Genomic DNA, 20,903 nt, shown 5'->3' with positions numbered 1-20,903 from the left:
ACTGACGAAGCTGGGATTAGAGAGCCCATCCCAGAGGGTGCGGCAGGGGCCATGGGGGACCATGAGGGGCTTGGGGAAAGCTGGCGGTTGTTCTCTCTGAGCCAGGGCAGCAAATTGCATATCATATCTGACTACCTGGGGAGCTAAGTGGAGGGGGGTAAATTCCTCAGGGGTCCTGGCCAGGATGTCCTAGTGTCAGATTCTGTAACATGCAGCCACTTTGATGGTGGAGGGCTTGGAAGCCCACTGCTGTCTGAATGATCCAATCTTCCAACACGAGGCCAACAGATATACTATAGGCAGATCTCTTTACAGTAAAATTCAAAACACTATTGAAATTCTTTTGCAGTTTAGTACTAAACTCTCGCTGATTAAATTTGACTGGAGTCTGTAGACCACGAGCTGGGTTTGAAATTTTTTTTTTTACTGTAGTGATATGTGTTTAATGGAATCTGACCTATATTACCTCTGCCAAGAGGAATTCAAAATTACCGACTGGAGTTAATGTGGGACAAAGAACTAAAAACTTATTCTGAGGAAATGAACAGGAGGGAGTCTCTAATGAAAGCATCGAGTCAGTAATTTTTGTGGCTTAATATTGCCACATGTAATTCCGTAGGTTCAGAATAGATTGTCAAAGACAGGGTGTGATAATGGAAAGGGCAGAGGATTAAGCATCAGGAAATTTGGACTGGTCCCTGGCTCTGTGACCTGGAAATCGACCTGATCTCCCTGTGTACCCATTTCCTCATCTGTAAAATGGATTGAGTGGGCTAGACAAGATGTTTTTGAGACATTTCTTAATTAGGGGCCAGTCTGGAGGTCCCTTCCCCTCCCCACATATCAGCTACACGCATGTTTTTACTTCTTTTGCTTCAACATATGATATCAGTAGAAAAGCAGACTTCTATTTCTTAAAAAATAATAATAATAAGTTTAAAGCCACGGGACTAGATAATCACTGCCTCTAAATCTTTGTGATTCAATACGAGGTCTACCCTCAAATTGTCCACATCCCTGATGCTACTCTCGTGTTTTTAGGAAGGCTCCCTACACCACAGGTCTAAGCCTGCCAGGTTCACATGTAGGGAAGCTCATGCCCTGGGACCCTTACACCAGAGCCCAAACCAGAAGGCCCACTGGGCAGCAGGAAGGGGATTCTTATCAGTGTCCTTAGACCGGGTGCAGGCAGCAGTTTCTAGAACAATCAAAAGAGACCAAGTTCTCCAACCCCAGGGCTGTCAGAGCTGGACTAACAGCTGGTAGAGAGCTTTGGAAGAGAACGTTGGTGAACGCTGAGCCTCTCTGGGATTCCTCAGCTGTGTCCTGTGGAATCCAGTCCCTGTGGCTATGAAATGTGGACCAGGAGAATTTGATGGATCAAAGTGACCAGGTAATTTGAGAAGAGGCAGTGAGAACTGTGATGGTGGGATACAGTTTGCTAGTTATCAGTTTCCCCTCCTTTTGTCCCCAGCGATTCTCCTTGCTCCCTGCAGGAGGGGGCCACCACCAGGGGGGTTCTCCGTGCCGGGAGGGAGGGCAGCCCGGTTAGTCCACCTCTCCTCGGCTCTCTTCCATTGCTCAGCCCAGTCCTCTTTAAATCTGTGTTCTTTCACAAAGCATCCCCTCACTCAAGGTGCTCAAGGAAGTGAGCACCTTGGTTTATAAAGCCAGGAAATTATTCCTCAGGACCAGAGAGAGAGAAAGACAAAACAAGAAGCAACAACAAACACAAACAGAAGATGTAAATGGAAGGCGTATATATTCTACATCGTTTCCATTAACAGGAAAACTCCACAGGGAGAGAAATTGCATCTGTGTGAAATGTGTGGCGGATTTCTTTCACATAGGGACACTCAGAAACATTACTAATGAATGATAATGATTTGTCAAGTGATTGAAACTGTTTCAGGGAAGGACCAAAAACAATTGCTTCATATTTCTGAAATTCTGTTCACTCATTTTCCATCGTTACGGGCGCACTCAAATTCGGACTCACCTAATTCTCTAAACCACCATCTCCATGCCTAACAATCTCAATTCAGCATCCGCAGGCCCTGCGGGGACCACCACATTCCTGACTCTGAGGCCCTCGGCTTCCCTGCCCTGCCCTACAAGCCCATCCCCAGCACCTCCCAACAGCCACGGAGCTTCCCAGAAACATCCAGACTGTGGTGGCCAGGGGACCAAAACGGTTTCTGTGTCTGTGGGGACACAGAAACGGGGGGCTTCACAAAGTTCACGTGAGCCCGGCCTTGGCGGGTGAGAAGCGCTCTCCAATCACACGGAGGAGAAGAACATTCTAGGCCTGGGGCGTAGCATGCACTGGAGTTGAGGAGGATGAGGGCTGGTGGGAGGTTAGCCTTGACGTGTGACTGGGGCCCCGATGGTTTTCAGGACCTTAGTGACGAGCTGGGACTTTATCCTTTACCGACAGGAAGCTGGTGGAGGTGTTTAAGCAGGATAGAAGTGTGATCGGTGTCCATTTTTAGAAGACATCTCTGGGGATAGAGAGGTTGTGAACCCTTCCCCCTGAAAAATGCATTGCTGGCAAGCACCCAGGCGACTCCTGTGTAAAGGTCATCCAGAGACCGCACCTGGAGAAGCGGCGTGTGAACCAGAGGCGGGGTGCGTGCAGGCTGGTGGCGGAGCGGAGACAGCGCACGCGCCCAGGAACTGACGAGGGCCACGCGGCCGGCTTGGCCGGGGCGATCTCCAGACCCTTCCTCTGAGGGTTCCAAATCTGGGGCCTTGGCGATAATAAACCCCACGAAGTTTTGCAGACCTGCCTTGTGCATGCTTTAACGGTCGGGTGTGGGCAGCAAGCAGGAGCCTGCCTTCCCTAGGGACCTGGCCGGTCACAGCCCCAGGTGTTCTGCTGAGCACTTCAGTACAAGTCAAGCATCGTCAGGGTCATCGAGAGGTGGGTAGGAGTTTTTTGGAAAAGTTAGGGGACTTCTTTTACAAGTGGTCTTTGATGAACTCGATAGTGTATTTCAAAAGTACTTTTAGGTCAGTCACGATAGACGAATTGCCCCTGAGCTAGATGAGAAAGATCTAAACACACCATCTAAGTACAACACTTGGTATCAAAGCATACTCTGCTTGTCTTTCATTTGCCTTAAAAATCTATACAAACAAATGTGAACAGACTCTGGACTCTAAGAATAATATTTCCTATGGACGTATATGGACGGATAAGCAAAACCCTGAGAGAGGAAAAAAAACTTCTATGAAAATAAAAATGAAGATCCTCCACAGCTTTATCCTTCTTTGCTCACTGGGGTTCGTTTCTTCCACTTTGAGATAAAAGTGGTTCCGTTTCTTGGGAGATGCTGATTAAAAGCTGAACAAAAAGAAAGTCAGGCTAGACAGACTATCTGCCTAGTAGGTACCTACCTACCTACCTACCTGTCTCTGGCCCTGAGTATTCCAGCTATGAGCACAGGTCTTTGTGCAGGACTGGGGTTAAAGGCACTTTAAATAAACACTGACAGGGGCCCTGGGACCATGTCCTCCTCCTTGTTGGTCTCCCATCTCCCGCTCGCCCCAGAAGCCCACTAGTGAAGCTCATGCAGGATGCTCTGGGATCCGGTGGACCCTCTCCACCCCCAGCACCGGGGTCCTTGCCCCTGGAGCTGCTGTTGGCTTTTGTTCAGCTGTGTCTGCATCGGAGCTGACGGTCCTGGGAGCCCACGGAGGTGCCTGGCAGCCTCCCAAGAGCCACGGTGAGCGGAGCGTGTGCTGGGTTTTCACACTCGTGGAGGGAGGGTGAGGGCAGGTGCCGCCCTCAGGGCGGTGTCTTGGGTCCTGGGGCTCAAGCCCCCAACCTTCTCCCTCTGTGGGATCTTGGGGCAACGGGGCCCCGGTGCAGGGGAGCCCCAGACCCGGGGGCCTGTGCCCTGGGCTCGTGTCTACCCGGAGATGCCCGCAGAGGTGTGCCCCCCGCACAGCCCAGCGAGGTTTCTGTCTACATTTCACTGGCTTCGAAGGGCAGGAGGAACCCTTAAATCACTCCTTTCCTTCTCACAAACCCTTTCTGTAATAGAACAGAGTGACCGGAGAGGGTGCAGGGACAGCTCAGACCATCCTGGACATCAGGGACCTGGGCCGGCCTGGCCTCCCTCAAAGCTCTTTAGCTTGTGCGTCACTGACAAAGTCCAGGCCGACCTGGCTGACCGGAGCCAGGGGCCTGGGCTGGAGGGAACTTGGCCTTGGATGGTGTGAACCTCAGCTCCGCCTCCTGGGCCGCAGCCCAGCCTCCTGCACCGAGCACTCTGGGAAGCAGGACCCCCCCCAACTGTGTATCCCCCTGAAACACACAGGAGACACTCCTCTGGGCACCGAGAAAGGGGTCTGCAAGGAAGCCCGAGCAGGGCCTCTGCCACGATCACTGCCAAATAAAACATTTACCAAGCGAAAGATAGCCTTGAGCCCACACTAATTTGTATTTTTAAAAAGTCATTCATAGGGGGCTTCCCTGGTGGCGCAGTGCTTGAGAGTCCGCCTGCCAATGCAGGGGACACGGGTTCGTGCCCCGGTCCGGGAAGATCCCACATGCCGCGGAGCGGCTGGGCCCGTGAGCCATGGCCGCTGAGCCTGCGCGTCCGGAGCCTGTGCTCTGCAACGGGAGAGGCCACAACAGTGAGAGGCCCGCGTAGCGCAAAAAAAAAAAAAAAAAAAAAAAAAAAAAAAAAAAAAAAAAAAAGTCATTCATAAACTAGAGCATTTAAACTTAGTTAGGAATTAATCCAAATAAACCGGCAGGCTCTTGTGATTTGAACCCACCATCATATGGGTTGGTCAGAAGGAATACTTGTCAGCGTTTTTATAGGCTCTTAAAGCGGTTTTAGCTCCATAACTGATAAAGCCGGGCTCAAGCGCTATCAGCCCTGCCGCGTGACTGTCAGCACCACGTAGATAAACTCATCATGGTCCCAGGGAGGACCTGGAAGAGGTTCTGAAGCTGGAGACCCAGGGGGAAGTAGTCTCAGTTGCCCGATTACCGTGGACCCTCTGGGGGCCTAGCCCGTGCTGACAGGTGGTTAATTTCAAGATCTTATACAGATCAAGAATAAGATCATCAGCCCCAAATTGGAGGCATTTGTCACCTCACCACTGTTATCAACTCTGAAAGCTGGAGTTGGGTCCAAAAGGATACGGTCCACTGTCAATGGGGCCCCTCAGGGGAGGGAAGTGGCATCAGATGAGGATCAGAAGGCAGCTTTGCCATCCAAATTTTTCTATTCTGGATGATTTTTTTAAATACAGACTTTTGGGTCTTTTTTAAAAAAATATTTATTCATTTGGCTGCACTGGGCCTTAGTTGCAGTGTGCAGGGGCGTGCGTGATCTAGTTCCCCAACCAGGGATCGAACCTGGGCCCCCTGCATTGGGAGTGTGGAATCTTACCCACTGGACCACCAGGGAAGTCCACAGATCTTTGAAATAAAGGTTTATATATCACTTTTAAGAACAGCCTTAAATAGGCAGGCATATTGTAGTAATAATAATATTTAAAAGCTTCTGTGTAGAGATTGCCGGTCAACTGCAGGAATGGCAGCCTTCACTCTCTGGCCACCACAGTCTGGATGTTTCTGGGAGGCTCCGTGGCTGTTGGGAGGTGCTGGGCATGGGCTTGTAGGGCAGGGCAGGGAAGCCGAGGGCCTCAGAGTCAGGAATGCGGTGGTCCCCGCAGGGGACCTGGCATGGAGGTGGAGGTTTAGAGAATTAGGTGAGTCAGAATATGAGTGCGCCCGTAACGATGGAAAATGAGTGAACAGGAGAATTTCAGAAATATGAAGCAATTGCACAGCGACAGTTGGGGCAGGAGTGAGATGTCGTCACCTGGTTTATCAAGAGCAGGAGAGGAAGAGCTGAAGAAAATACTGTGGAGAAATGAGGCTCCGTTTCTCCTGTAGTTCCCCACCCAGTGTGATCTGGAGAAGCGGTGTTTCCTATCTTCTTCGGGATAGAGACGGTCCACTGTCTCCTGTGATGCCCTTGAATGTATCACTTCACCTTTAGGAGAAGAAGTTCATCTTCTCCTAAAGCAGGATGAAGACTATTCATTCCTGGACTGATAACATTTCAACCTCAAGATATAATTTCCTTCTCTCTTTAGACCTTGAACAAAACTTTCTCGTTAATTTGAAAGCCCATATTTTGTACTTCTTAATTCTATGTATGTTCATCTTGTATTTTGAATGGAAAATTAAGAGAGTTGGTCTTAAGTTGATTTTTAGAAACCTTTGTGATCTAATGAGAGTCTGAAAGAGGTTTACATTCCAAAGTACTAAAAGTTTCATCTGCCCTGAGAAATCTGAGATGTGTTGCTGTCTGTATTTTATCAGATTATTGTTTCCAAATTGCTATTTTACTCTCCCCCAAACTGGTTTTGGTAAGAAGAGTGGCTTTGAAAACAACTGATATTCTGTTCAACAGAGTATGTTCAAAGGACGGAGAAGTATAAGGGTAATGACGAATACCAAAATCATGGTGGTAAGCCCAGGACAGAGGTGAGCCAGCATTCTGAGTGGTGGGTGACTCAGGAAGTATATTGGGAGAGGAGGCTTTGGGACCCCTCCCCTGTAAGGCAGGCTTATCTCATGAGTTGCCCTTATTTCAGGAGCCAGGCCCCCTCAGGCTCTACTTTAGAGATGGTCCACTGTCTCCTGCGATGCCCTTAAATGTATCACTTCACCTTTCCAGAGAAGCTTGTCTTCTTCTACAGCAGGGTGAAGATTACTCATTCCTGGAGAAAGCTGTCACGCTTTGAAAAGCAGCAGAAGTGATTCAGCAAATGTGTTTGTCACGATTTGGGGAGAGGACCCCACAGGGTCCACCCCGACTTGCTTTCTTTAGGGGAACTATGTGGTCCTCTCCTCCTGTAACACCCACCAAAGGAACTTTGAAGGCCGACATGAAATACTATTATGATATCTGCATCGTGTTTCGTGTAAGATATTAAATGTAAGAATTGTGTTTCTCTCCATCTACTTCTTGATTGTTTAGGGTCCTTCTGAGAGAGAACTGCAAAATCAATGAGGCAAAACATGTCAGTAAGTCATAAATACTGATGAAAACAGGCCAGAGGTATTGTTTTGCTTTTGGCAGTTGCTTTTATTTTAGGGACTTTGAAGAAGGGACCTGAAAATTATCACTCAGCCTCGTATTTATTTTGAACTATACGCTGACCTCTAACTTTCAGAGCCAAACAGCCTAATCCTTGATCATCCCAGAATGAGTTTAGGAATTTGTGGTCATGTCCTTTTTACTGCGGATCTGCATACATCACTAACCAGCTGGTGTAGAAGGGTGAGCCGTTTCTCTAGGCTGAAATAGAAGGATGAGAACAGAGGGCCAACCTGAGATGTTCACCTTTTATCAGGCGATCTTTAATGAACGTTCCTGTACGAATGACATCAGAAAAGGTCCTTCCCAATGTACAGGGAAGACAGACTCCCTTCTGTAGTGTGCATTTTTAAACAAAGATTCCAAATAGGCTGATAAAAATGGTTGGTGTCTTGTATTTTTATCCATGTTTTGCCTTAGGAGTTTCCTGGATATTTGCTCAGTGTGAGGGGAAGGGTCAATGTATATAAATAAGGAGGAGGGGATCTGGCGACATTGGGAACACGACCTCTTGCCCTCCAAAGCCTGGGAAGCCCCGGTGAATGCTCCCAGTCCCAGCAGCGTATGGACCCTCCCCTCTGCATACAGAGCGGGGTCAGAGGTTAATGAATGAGGGCTCTCCCCACACACGGGAGCCCGCTCCATAGTGGTTTTATAAATAGGGGCTTAAACGGGGTCAGAATAGGGCCTGCATGTTGCTTCCAGACTCTCTCAATCTTCCTGAAGCGATGGTGTTCAAAGATGCCATCCTTCCACGGGGCAGGGAGAGGTGAGGCCTGGGGTGCGGAGATCTGGGTGGCTTCCCCCAGCCCCAAGCATGCCGAGCAGGACCAAATGGAAAACAAAGCGGGGGAGGGCCTCGTTGCCCCTATTCTTCTCCGTAATCCCTTAAAAAATAATTGCAGACCCAACCTCTGGCCTCCAGCACATTTTCCACTTGATTAGAGGCCTTTGTGAGGTGGGAAAGGGACCCGCAGGCCTGTACATTGTGCGAGGCCTGAAATGTCCAGCTGGGATTTTTTTCCATCAAAAGAGGATTTTAGTAAAACCGTTATCAGGGGCTTAGGGGAGCGGAGCTGCTGAGCTGCGCGGCGGGTGGATTAGCACCAGCCGGCCTGTCTGGGCTCTGGGAAGGCGGGAAGGTGTCGGCGGCCACTTGCCCACAGGGCCTCAGTGGCCCCGCGAGTTCACGGCAGGTGCAGAGGCAGGAGCAGCCGAGGGCGCGGGGACCCCCAGGCATGGGGACCCCCAGGCGTGGGGTGCTCGTGGGGCTTTCCCTCCAGGCATCAGGCAGAAGGCGCCGGGTCAGGGCTGCACGGAGGGGCCTGTCTGCTCCAGGTCGTGCCCACCGCGTGCCTGGCTCCCACTCCAGGCCAGCCTGCACCCCCGTCGTGGTCTCCATTGACTCAGGGACCGGGTGGCCCGGCCGGACCCCTTCAGAGGGCCAGTGATGGCCGCGTGGCCCCTGTATTGTTGTGGGGAGGACGGAGCGGACAGAGGAAGGTGAGGGGTGTGTGCACGTGCAGTGCTGGCCGCCTGGCTTTGCTCACTGTGCCGGGGCCTCTGGGGCTGGGGCTGGGGACATGACCTAAAACAGAAGCTGTCTCCGTGGGGTGAGTCGAGTGCTGGCCAGGACAGCGCAGAGGCCCGACTCCTGGGGATCGAGGGACAGAGTCCAGGCCAGGGGAGCCTCACGACACAGGAGGTGTCACATGACAGCCCTGGGACGCTGTCATTCTGGGTGGTTTTCTCTGCAGGATGGGGAGAGTGGGTAGCACAGAACCTTTGTCCTGACGGTGACGGCCAGGAGGCTGGGCAGTAACAGCCACACTCTGAGAGTGGGACCCGTCCCCTTACCGGGGACCCAACACCCTACTGCCAGCTCCCCAGGCCAGCCCGGGGACCCAGTAATCGGAATTTTTGTCTCGTGTTTGAGTCACACAACCAGAGGAAGAAGGACTATCTTCCTGACAACACGAGCAGCCCAGGAACGCTGTTCCCGGAGATGGTGGCCCCAGACACCCCTCCCAGTGCCTCCTGGGGTCCAGGCTGGGCATGCTGGCCGTTGGCCTCCCCTGCACTCACCTCGCCTGGCCTCTGTGCCCTGGTCCCCTCCGCTTGACGTGAGTGATCCGTGTCCTCTTTTCTCTCCTCTGCCACCTGTTTTCTTTTTCCGGGTTGTTTCCCTGAATCTGTATTCGTTCTGTGTGTCACTGACAACAGTGTATTTCAGCCTGGGAGTCCACGAAGCTGCCGGGAGGTTTTCTGGTTTCCTACGACCTTCTTGGTTGCTGGCAGGAGCAGTGATCTGCTTCGTGCCTGGGCCCTGAGTTCCAGAAGCTTCTCCTTTCTCTTCTCCCATTTTCTAACCCAAAATGACCTTTGTGTCACCGTGCTGGTGGCGAGCCTCATTGGGATGGCACGGCATGGCAGGAGCAGCCCCGGGACACGGCCACCTCCACCTTCCACACTTTTATTCCACATCTGCACCAACTGCCCTCCAGATCCTTGCTTTCATTCCCCGAGGCCAGACACTCGGGGCCAAGAGGGCAGGAGACCCCAGCCTGTCCCTCGTTGTGGCATTTTACAGAATCTGGCCAAGTTGGCTCAGAAGTTCTTTCTCCTTGTCTTAATTTCTGCTTCCTGTTCCTCATGTCTGTTTTCCAGGGGAGGAATTTAGGTATGTGAACAGCCTCACTGCTTTATCAGGGCTCTTAATCATTCTCGCTTTCATGGGCTCCTTTAGAAGATACTCAGGTTGATAATAAAAAACTAAAAATTGATACTCCTAAAAATGTTTTAATATTTTTGTTTGTGTGTGTAATTTTTAAAAAGCCAGCACTTTTGCTCCTACTGTTAAAATGGATGTTTCCATATATGAGTGTAAACGTTTTCCCAAGTTGTTCTCCCAAACTCCCCGAATATGGCAATCTAACAGGATCTGTATGAGATGGTCTTAAAGAAAAGTTAGGAGTTGATGTTTGATTCCCGCCAGCTACATCAGGGCACCGTCCCGAAGGCGCATCTGATACCTGCTCCCAAGCCGAGTGCCCAGCGCCGGGGTCCCTGACTCCACCAATACTTAAAAATTCCGTTTCATCTTCTTGGCGACATGAGATTGTCTCGCCAGCTCTCACACCGGGAAAGTCTTTGTGGGGAGGCGACTGGGGGCACCTGCCGGAGGGCATCCAGCTCGCAGGCAATGCTGCCACCTGCTGACGGATCTCGGGGCTAGCAGGCGCCGTCCGTCTTTCCACGTGGAAAACAAATACGTGGAGTTTTGCATGAACTGTCCTTTACTTTTCTGCCCCGCAGTGGATCCTAAAATCGTCTTAGTGCACTTGGGGTCAAGGAAAGCACGCGTTCAGACGCCCGCCTCTGACACGGGCTGCATCCCCGCGGGGAGGGTGAATGGGTGGGAGAGGGTGGGAGAGGGTTTGCGGGGGATGGGAAGGTCGAGGAACAACGCAGCAAGAGGCAGGATGGACTTTCCCCCCCTGCCTTTCACGAGGCGCCGTGCGACCTGCCTCCTAACTCACAGAGACGCAGTTCAGCGTCCGACGCAAGCAGGGGTGAGGCTGTCCCTGCGAAACCGCGTGCCCTGCTTTACTGGAGTGAAGTTCCGCGGGTCCTTCTGTGATTCCATTGAGCATTAGACCCTTGCGTCTGGGGAAAAGATAGGCCAGCTGTCTTGCTATGGGTCACTGTCCTGTCGCCCTTTGACTCCGAGCACAATGGCCAGGCGTCTGGACGTCAGGGAAGCTGGGAAGGCCAGTTGTCTATCCAGTCCAGGCTCAGAAAACCCGAAGAGCTTCTCTGCCCGCTATGTCAGGAAGCTGCGCTGGGAGCTCGACAACGTTCAGGCCACAGAACCTGGCCGTACCATAGATCCCTGCAAGACGTTAAATTTTGTGCATTCGAAATGAACTAGAAGAGCTCGAAGTTGTCACTTTAATGCTGTATTTTCATATAGTTTGCTCAAGGCACACCTACTGGCCTTTTTTCTTTTTCTTTTTGGTAGTTCATAGCAGTGGGCTTTGAAGCTAGGAAGCTAAGGTTTAAAACACTGAGGTAAAAATGGAAGGCCCTGGTTAGTGTATCTTCCATCTAAGAAGGCTAAGAATTTGAGGGGTTTAACTGTTGCAGTTCCTCCCTTATTTCACACATCTGACCAGTTTTGGCCTCAGTGATTTTACTGAAGATTCTAAGGAATATGAGGACTAGTTTTGGGGGTTCCTCTCTATTTAGAGACCACTTCTCAAAAAGCAAAATGGAAGCCGGTAGCTATTCCTACACAAACGTACACAAGCGTGTGCATAAAAATGCCAGTTTGGGGTAAACCTTTCCTAAGGAGAAACACTATTACAAACAAACAAACATTTGTAGTAAATATTTGCATCATCTTTTTAGATGGGGAAAACAATGCTTTCCAAACCATGTGGAGTAATTCCACACTATTTATAAGAAATGAATCTGGACTGAGCTCTTTACCCGCTGTGTCTGTGCCGTTCCTGTCGCTCAGGCCCTGATCTGGCAGGGGGTCACTGCTGGTGCCGTGAGCAGGCCTGAGCCTCTGGAGGGCGGGTTACATCCCCCGGAGAGCAGGGAACGGAAGCAGTGCTGATGTGAACACACTAGACTAGACCCTTTTATTCTTTCAGGACAGGAGGGATTTGTCGGTAAAACATCTGTAAAGTCAGGATGTTTTATCCTTGAGTGATGAGAAAACACCTCGTGCTCACACAGCTCAGTTCTCCTTTGTGACAGGCGGCCCCGGGCGTGTGGAGTTGTGACTTCTCAGCATGGAGGCCTTTGCGTCGTCTGTTTGTCACTGTCCATGACCGAGCAGTGCTGGAGAGCTGGCCCAGGTGCTTGAGGACGACAGGGGACCAACTGGACCCTCAGTCGTACTCGGGCCAACCAGTACCCTAAGCCCGTTTACCAACTCCTTGCACTAGTTTTCTGGCTTCTTGAAAAAGGAGTTTGCATATGTAATGTACATGTCTGAGTTTGCATAAGTAATGCTTATTAAATAATAATAAAGCTTTCAGCATTCGGGGTGTTTACTCCAGATGAAAATAATGTGCTCTAGCTCAGCTCTCTTCAGAAGCGGGGGGTCGGGTGTTGCTTGACAGCAGCTCAGGGAAGGAAGGACCCCCGGCTCCCTCCTGCTGGGGACTGCCCTCCCCAGTGATGGGTAAAGTCTGGGGCGGTCACCCGGGCACAGTCTTTCACCCTCATCCAGCCTCTTTCCCCGTTTATAAAATTAAATGTCCGGAATCCACCAGCTTTGGGGAAACACAAATCCGGAGACAGGGAAGCCAAACACGGTCGAGACTCCGTGCGTCCGCGGGCCGCATCCACATCCCGCCTGTGTGACCCGGATGCTGTCCACTCTCACAGATGGAAGCGAATGCACAGGCCATGGGGCATTTGTCCTTTACACAAAGTGGAAGAGTGATGAGATAATAAAAAACTTAAGTCTTCTTTTCAGAAAATATGTGCACTTTCCTGGGTTAAGAAACAGGAGATGGAGGAATTCCACTTGGATTGTTTTGTTTGGGGGGGATGTCAACGTACCCCGTCTCGTGCCGTCACTTCTGCTCTCGTGCCGACTTCCTCTTGCCCTAAACGGGAGGAGCGGCTTTGTCCATGGTACCCAGCGCTCCAGGTGGTACAGGCAGCTCCACCAGGCCAGGTCAGACCCTGACCTCCACCCCTGCAAAAGAGGAAAAGGCTGAAACTGATCAGTTGTGGACATTTAAAGGTCTGGAAATACCCCTTTTCTATCCGAGACCTGAGTGTTCGCTATTTTCCCAGCTGTGCACTCACCTCGGAGACGTTCTAAATTCTTAATAGTTGGCACTGATCCAAATATGAGGTCTCCTCTGTCTGACAACATTCACTTTTCAAAAAACTTAACTTGCTCCGTACCGTTTGAGCAAGTACCTTGACAAGATGAGACGGAGGTGTGGCCTGGGCACTGGCTCAGGATTCGATGCAGATTTCCGATTTCTAATCCTGTGCTTTGCCCAGGACCCACATGATTTCACCAAAAGCCTTGCCCCCGACTCCTCAGGGGTCACGGTGGCACACAATTTAGGTCTTGCCCTCTATTAAAGGGACAGAATTAACTTTTTAAAGGGGGTGACGTCTGATGCGGGGGGAGGGGCAGCAGAGGGGGCAACCTCGGGTTGACTCACTGGCCCCCTGGCCGCAGCAGAGCCCTGGGAGCAGGGCAATGGTTGTCAGAAGGTCTTGGTTTTGTCTTACAAATCTGGCCTCTTAAGAAGAGGGGCTTATCCTTTGGAAACCCAGGGGTCCCTGGGGGCCACTCCCCTCTCCCCTTGGAAAACTTGAGTTCAGATTCTCTAAGTCGGAAGAGAAGGGTTTTACTTATATTGCAAGATCAGCATCTAATAACTACTGTGGGAAAGCACCTGGATTGGGGGGACAAGCCATGCTTCAATTTACATATCGTATGTCTCCGTTTAAGAGAAGGCTCTTACCTTTAAAAAGGAACGGCCGTAAAAGGAACATTGGCTTTTTCAGATCTTTGCTGTTGATTTGAATCATGAAAGAATAATGATCAGTTTGAAGTTTCTTAACTGTTTCAGGATGTGCCGTAAGGCAGGCAAGCGTCCTTGTCACTGCTGCCAAAGGTGGGATAAATCAAGTGGGCCCTCCCCGCCTTAGGACGGAGGAACTGGGCAGGAAGGCGTCTATGGCAGGGAGAATTATTCAGCAACACCCAGCACTCTTAGCTAGAGGCCTGTCGTGGTCTTGAGGAGGCTGCAGACACTGTCTGAACCCCGCCGTTCACTTACACATCATCCTTTCAGCAGATGTTTCATGGCTTTTGCCCCATGAGTCTTGGACCAGTACGCGGAACCCTTTCCTGACTGCCACCAACACAGTTCCTACTGAGGTTTATTGCTTCTAGGTGATAACGTTTACACTAAGTTCCTAGTTTTTTCAGTTCTGAAGTTTTCGCAAATACCTGAGCCAGGTTTTTTCTGTTATTCTCAAAATTGCCCTGAAGTGCCTCTTAACTTGTGTACCACCCACATATTACATATCCACTTATGTTCTTAGGGCTTCTATTCTTTAAAAGCATTTCCTTCCATTCCTGTAGGTATGGTGAGGCCAAATCCACTTTTACTCCCTTTCAATTGGTGCCCTTGGCCTGAGCTTGTCCATCCTGGGTTCAGACAGCCACCACTCGCTTCTGGGAAGTCGCCTTCCTGGAAACCAAGGTGCGATCAGTAGCTGATCCTTCTCGTGGAGTGGAATGGGGCTGGACTTAGTGGCTGGCTGACTTTAGGCGAGCAGTATTCCTATCTGGAAAAGAGGGTACCCTTCAGCAGGTTGCTTTGAGGACTAGGGGAAATTTTCAAGTACCAGGCAGAGCACACCATTGGTTCTCAACCCTGATTCCTTTCTTTCTGACAAAAAAGGTTGAGGGATAAGCAGTCACCTCTGACTGATGCAAGGAGGTTTATTCATCTTTCCCGAGACACTCCAGATACATTCCAAACTATGACCAGTTCAGGATGAGGACACCAGGCCCGTGATCTTAACTTCCAAACAGTAATTTACCAGCCTTGAGTCAAGCTTATATTTAACCTTTAAAGTAAAAACCAAGACAAAGCAGAGAAACAGAAAACCTTGCAGTTATAGTTGGTAGGATTACTTTTTGTATTAAATGAAGGTGAGCACAGAGCCTAAGACTTAGGAGGTGCCCAGGTTCTTACTGAATCTGCACAGCCACACGATCTCTTGGAAGAAAAACAGCCTAAGAACTCACAGCTTGTGGAAGCTTCACGTGCTGTAGAGGCAAATGCTAAATCAGAAAGCTGACCCTGATTCAGAGTCTCTTCTTACTAGGGTTCACACATTTTTTTTTCCAGGCAGTAAGCACTGTAACCTAAGAGGGAAGAAAGAGATCCACACCTTCCCCAAAGAAAAGGAAGATGGATCTAGTGTCAGGCTCCATTAGACCCACTTGTGATGGCTCTCCAAGAAGGAACAATGCAGCTTTTGTGACAGGCCCGTACAGCAAGCTTGGAAACTTTACAAAACAGTCCTACCCAAGAGAAACCTGGTTCTAGCTCTCTTCCTGGAAAGAGGTGTTGATCCAGGAAAGTTTTGTGCTATTCTTATCGGCTCTTCCTGGGATCAGTATTTAAAAAAAAAAAAAAACCCTCAGAAACAAGACAGACCTCTGCGAAACAGGAATATGAAAAACCCCACTGCTGGCGCATTTATACACTTCCGTTTCCACAGCCCAACCACAGGGTGTCAGATGATTTAGTTATTGTCTACCAAAGGGAGCTCTTTGCTGGAATTGTTGGTATTCAGCCCCAATTCAGTCTAAGAACCCTCACCAGGGTTCGAGTGACCGCCTTCTTAAAATGCAAATGTGCCAGAACTCCAGGCCGGCCTCCCCGCCCCCAGGAAAGTGCTCCAACCCGGCGGCGCTGGCGGGGCTGGCGGGGAATGCTAAGGAGGGGCCCCCGCCCCCGCCCTGCCGCCCTGCTCACACTGAGCCTCAGTCCGCATGACTGAGCGCCCTTAACTTTCCCAACAATGGCCCTGGCGCCCTCCCCGCCCCCCTCGCAGCCTCCCCACAACCCCTCAGGGCAAGAAACCCATCTTTCTTCCCACTTCCACATCTCAGAACACATTTCTCGAACATCACCCCTAGATCTCATGTCCATGTGGAGAAAAACTGGCCACCCTGGTGAAACTGACTCTTACAAATCTGGTTTAAGAAGAAGTTTCATTTTGTTCAGTTTCTTTAAATTTCCATGTTGTTGACAGTTCAGAACCAGAAGTTATATAAGTCTCCATTCCAATCACATTTCTAGCAACAAAACATGTAGATGTCAGTGGTAAACCTTATATAGGATAAATTTTTCACCATGAGCTCACACCACACAGGCTGCATAGAACTCTGCATCTTATACTTTTACTTCAGAGACGCAAAACAGCACCTCCTACTGTGGCCTGGACCCAAACACACACTGCCTTAAAAATAATGCACAGATACAAGGCTTTTGTTTTTGGTTTTTTTTTTTTTCAAAAACATACTTCATATTTCCTCTTTTATTATATAAATATCAGTTTAACCTTTTACTGTAAGAATATAAACGTTTTAAGAGGATCTTTGTTATTATTTATACAAATTCACAAACAGTACAATTAATTGATAAAGGTCTCTGGGTTTCTTTAACTCCATGGTCTCGCATGTTGCTGTGGAGGATTCTAAAAAACAATAAACAAACCAAAAAAAAAATCCAACAAAAATGTACATCCTACACAAAAGTGATTTTTTTTAAAGCCACAAGTCCCAACCCCCATCAAAATAAAGGCATCTACTCCTCCATTTAGAAACAGAATGTTTAAAAACCCACAAACTCCCATTTTATTAACAGAGCAGAGACAAGACATGAATTTCAGTCTCCTCCCCTTCACATTTCAGCCCCGGGGGCTCTGGAAGCTCCTCGGCTCCCAACAGGAACCCTCACTGTGTGACCTTTTCGTGGGGAAACTTGAAAGAGGGGGAGGGCAGGGCAGAATCTGCATATATAATCATCATTTTCAAGACACAATCTGCATCTCAAACAAACAGACAAAAAAACAAAACAAAAAACAAAACAGTCCAACTCTCATGTCTCCCACACATTTGTGCTATAAATTAAGTCAAGATTTAGGATCACGGCTGGGCCCTCAAATCCCTATGGACAAGGAGAAAAAGGAAAGCAGAACCAGAATGTGAAGTGGGATACACGGGGTGGATGGGGTTTGGGAAGAAGCCAAAACAAAAAAGATGTACAGACCCGATGGGCATCCTTCCAGTCCAGGCACAAAAATGTTTCAGTCTCAAAATATCTCTCTTGTAGAATTCCAGGGCTTCAGAGAAAAAAGTAGACTAAAACGAGGTAGCCAGACACACACACACACACATACATATATATATATATATATGTATATATATATATATACACACACACACACATATATATATAATTTATATATATATATAATATATAGACTATACTCAGCAGAAAAAAAAAAGAGACCATGATGTCAACTTTCTTCAAAAAATAAAAAAAGAAAGACAATACAAATGAAATGAGCGTGAGTAGCAGAGAGTACTGTCAAAGGACTGATGAGGAGAGACTGGGATTAGTTACGAAGTGGAAGGGTGAAGAGGCCGTTGTAGTTGGGTTTGCTTTTATACGTTTCGAAATAAAAACCAGATCACAGTATTCAAATGAAAGCTTAAGTGAAGGCAGACATTTTCCCCAACTCCCCAGGGCTGAAAGGACTCGTCACTCCCCACCCCCGTTTCCAAATGCAGCGCGGCGGGGATACAGTAGCTCAATCCGTCCTCCAAACCCCTGCTGGGAGGAGTGGCTGGTGGGTGGCGAGTCCATCTCCGCATCCTCGGGGAAAAGGAGAGGGTGTGGGTGGCGGAGGGACCCCGGACGCAACGAGGGCGGGGAGGGGAGGACGAGCCTGGGGCTCCGCATCATCGCCCCCACCGCGTCCGCGGCAATGCTCTGGGTCTACGTGTGCGTGTCGAGTGAGCGCGGGGGCCGCGGCGGTGGCAGGAGGACGAACAGGGCGGGGCCGGGGGAGTTGGTGCTGCCGCCCTCACCTGACCTTCTCACTGTCCGTCATCTGCCAGAGGCCCAGGTTGAGTACCTTGAGGCAGGGCAGCTGCGTGATGCGCTCCAGGCCGCGCTTGGTGATGCGGGTGCAGCCGTACAGGTCGATGCCGGTGAGCTGGCTCAGGTGCTCGGCGATCAGCTCCAGGCCCTTGTCCGTGATGCGTACACACTGCCCGATGTTGAGTGTGCGCAGCCCGTGCATCTGCCGCACCATGCGGTTGATGCCATCGTCGCTGATGTGGCAGGAGCAGAGGGACAGGGACTTGAGGCCGTCCAGCCCCTGCGCTATGTAAGCCAAGCTCTGGTCCCCCACCTTGTCACAGAAGGACACATCCAGCCCCGAGAGGCGCAGGCTGCCCATGGCCAGATGCATGATGCCCGTGTCACTGATGTTGTCGCAGGAGCGCAGGTTAAGGCTGCGCAGGCTGCCCATGTGCGACAGGTGCAGGAGGCCTGCGTCCGAGATGCCTCCGCAGAAGCTGAGGTTGAGGAGCCTCAGGCCCGTCAGCCCCCGGGAGATGTGCTTCAGAGACAGATCCGTGAGCTTCTGGCAGTCCTGCAGCGTGAGCTGCTCCAGGCCCAGGCAGCCCTCGGCCGCGCTGCGCGTCATGCCGGCCAGGTGCCCGATGCCCACGTCCGAGAGGTGGCGGCAGCTGCGGAGATTAAGGCTCTTGAGGCGCTGCAGGCCCCAGGCGATGAGCAGGAGGCCGGTGTTGGTGATGTTGCTGCAGCCGCCCAGCTCCAGCACCTCCAGGCCCTTGAGGTACTGGGCTATGCGGCCCAGGCTGCTGTCGGTGATCTGCTTGCAGAGGCTCAGGTTGAGGGCGCGCAGCGAGCCGATCTCCTGAACGAACGCGTGGCCCAGTCCGTTGTCGGTGAGGTTGTAGCAGCCGCTGAGGTTGAGGCTCTCGATGTCGGCCATGCCCTGGATCACGTAGCTGAGGCTGCGGCGCAGGCTCAGGATCTGCACCCGGCGGATGCCCCGGGCCTGCAGGCTGGGGAACAGCGACGGGTTGGCCCGGCGCAGGTGCAGCTTGGCCTCCACCCCCCGCCACACCGACTTGTGGTAGGCGGCGTCCCGCCAGGCCGTGCACACCTGCGCCGCGCGCCCCTTGTCGCGCACGTCCAGGTAGCCGAAGATCATGGCCAGCAGCTCGGGGAACAGGCACGAGATGTGCGTCTCCATCTTCCTCCCCGCGGCGCCGGGGAGGAGGCGCGGGCCCCGCTCCCGCCCGAGCGACGAGGCGGCTGGCCGGCCGCGCCGCGGGCCCAACGGACGCGCCTCCCGCCTTCCGGCTCGGCGCCGCTCCTCCTCCCGTCCGCGCGTCCTTCCTGCCGCCCTGCCCGCCCTCCCCGCCCGGCGCGCTCGGCGCTCACATCCCGGGCGGGCGCCCCCGCAGCCCGGCCCTTGCTGGGCTCAGCCCTGCCGCGCCCGGCCCGCGCCGCCCCGCGCGCCCCGCCGCCGCCGCCGCCGCGCCCCCGGCCGCATCCTCCGGCGCCGCGCGGGCCGGGCTGCGCGCTCGGGCTGGGCGCCGGGAGGCTGCGGCCGCCTTTGTCCTCGCCCGCTTTTCAAAGCTGCCAGCGGGCCGCCCGCACTCGGCCGCCCCGGCGGGGGGACTTCGGGCCGGCGCGCGCTCGGCCCCCGCGTCCGCGCGCGGGGCAGCGCCGGCCGGCACGGAGCGCGCGCGCGGAGCCGACCCGGGGCGAGCGGCGGCCGCGCCGGGGGCGTCCGGGCCGGACCCGCTGCTCTCCGCGCCTCCGCGCCCCCGCCCCCCGCGCTCCCCCGCGCGCGCGCGATGGTACGAGCCTGCGCGCCGGAACTGCCGGCGTTGTCCTGGAAACCGAGCGCCGGCCCGCCGCGGGTTAACCCTGTGCGCGCCGTCGGGGCGCCGGCCGGGCCCGCCGCCGCTTCCGCCGCCTCCACCGACCGCGGGGAGCCGCCGGCCACGCCCGGCCCGTGCCTAGGCTCCGCGCCGCCGGGTCCGAGGCCTCCCCGCGCGCTCCCGGCCCAGCCTCCAGCCCGCTCCCTTTATCCTCCCGCAAGACCCTCCTCCCCGGACCGCTGCTCGGTGACCGCCCCGCTCTCCTCCCCGCCTCCGTCCCCGGGGCCCCGCCGCGCGTCTGTGCAGCCACCTCCTCGGCCCTCCCCAGTGGGCGGCTTCCCACGGTTCCTTTCTCTCCAGTCTTGTGCCCTAAACTGGGAAGAAACTCAGGACTACCCGCGCGTCCCTTAGCCGAGCGCGGCCTCCCCCCAGGGCGCACTCTGGATCTAGCCATTACCACTTCCTTCTAGCATGTTCCGGGTGTTTCCAGACACCGCCGCCAGTGCGCTCCCTCGGCCCCTTATGCATCACAACTTCCTCCGCTTCCGCACTCGGCCGGCAGCCCTGGGCTGCGCCGCGTCGCCTCTGCCTGCCTCGCGCCCTGAGGGAGCAGCCTCCCCTCAACCCTTATGGCCACCGCTTTCTTTCTTGTCAGCCTCTTAGACGATGAAGGGCCCAGTTGTGCCGACAATGTGTTCGTATGTGCCGATCCAATTTTATATTTTGACAAAACAGAGTGACGATTGGGCTTGGTTTAAGGTGCTCCAGCAAATGTCTGTTCGTTTACAAACTGTGTTCTCTGGAACCATGGAATGCGCCAGTCTAGAGCGTGGCTCCTGGGTCTTAAATGCTCACTCAGAGGAGAGGGTTTCAAAAGAGTTTCATTTTAACTACCTTCAAACCAAGAATTTTGGAACCAAAAAATGACCCTCTGTGTTTTTAAGGAATTTGTGGATCCACACAACAAGATGCAAGACAGCCTGGTTCAGCTATCAAAAAAGGAGAATGGTTTCATTGACTCTTTGAGAACCTGAACAAGGTTTTGACTGGGTTCCATATTCAGTATATGAGGTTCCCTTTTGGCCACTTCTCTTTTGCCCAGGAGACCAGTAGCGGGCCAAATACATACAGATAGGTAATAGGCAGAATACCGTTTCAGACTGCCACCCACCTCCCCTGTTCCTAAATCAGGAAATGCAGAAGCAAAATCCTTCACCCACGATGCACGTGGTGCAAGGCCCAGAGATTTTTATAACCCTCCTGGAATC

The 20,903-nt window shown here is 52.2% G+C and overlaps 2 protein-coding genes across 2 annotated transcripts in view; one reads left to right on the top strand and one right to left on the bottom strand.

Annotated features, from left to right (window-relative positions):
- Positions 1-20,903, top strand: part of WNT5B (Wnt family member 5B) — an 83,659-nt gene that overhangs the window by 24,805 nt on the left and 37,951 nt on the right. The window lies entirely within an intron of this gene.
- Positions 16,204-19,214, bottom strand: FBXL14 (F-box and leucine rich repeat protein 14). Its single transcript, XM_060112549.1, has one exon. The coding sequence runs from the start codon at positions 18,996-18,998 to the stop codon at positions 17,796-17,798; it is 1,203 nt and encodes a 400-aa protein (XP_059968532.1). The 5' UTR covers positions 18,999-19,214; the 3' UTR covers positions 16,204-17,795.

This window comes from Mesoplodon densirostris, chromosome 11 (genome assembly GCF_025265405.1).
Source record: "Mesoplodon densirostris isolate mMesDen1 chromosome 11, mMesDen1 primary haplotype, whole genome shotgun sequence".
NCBI classification, from domain to species: Eukaryota; Metazoa; Chordata; class Mammalia; order Artiodactyla; family Ziphiidae; genus Mesoplodon; species Mesoplodon densirostris.
Note: the sequence above shows the minus strand (reverse complement) of the source record. Positions and strands in the feature narration are given on the sequence as shown.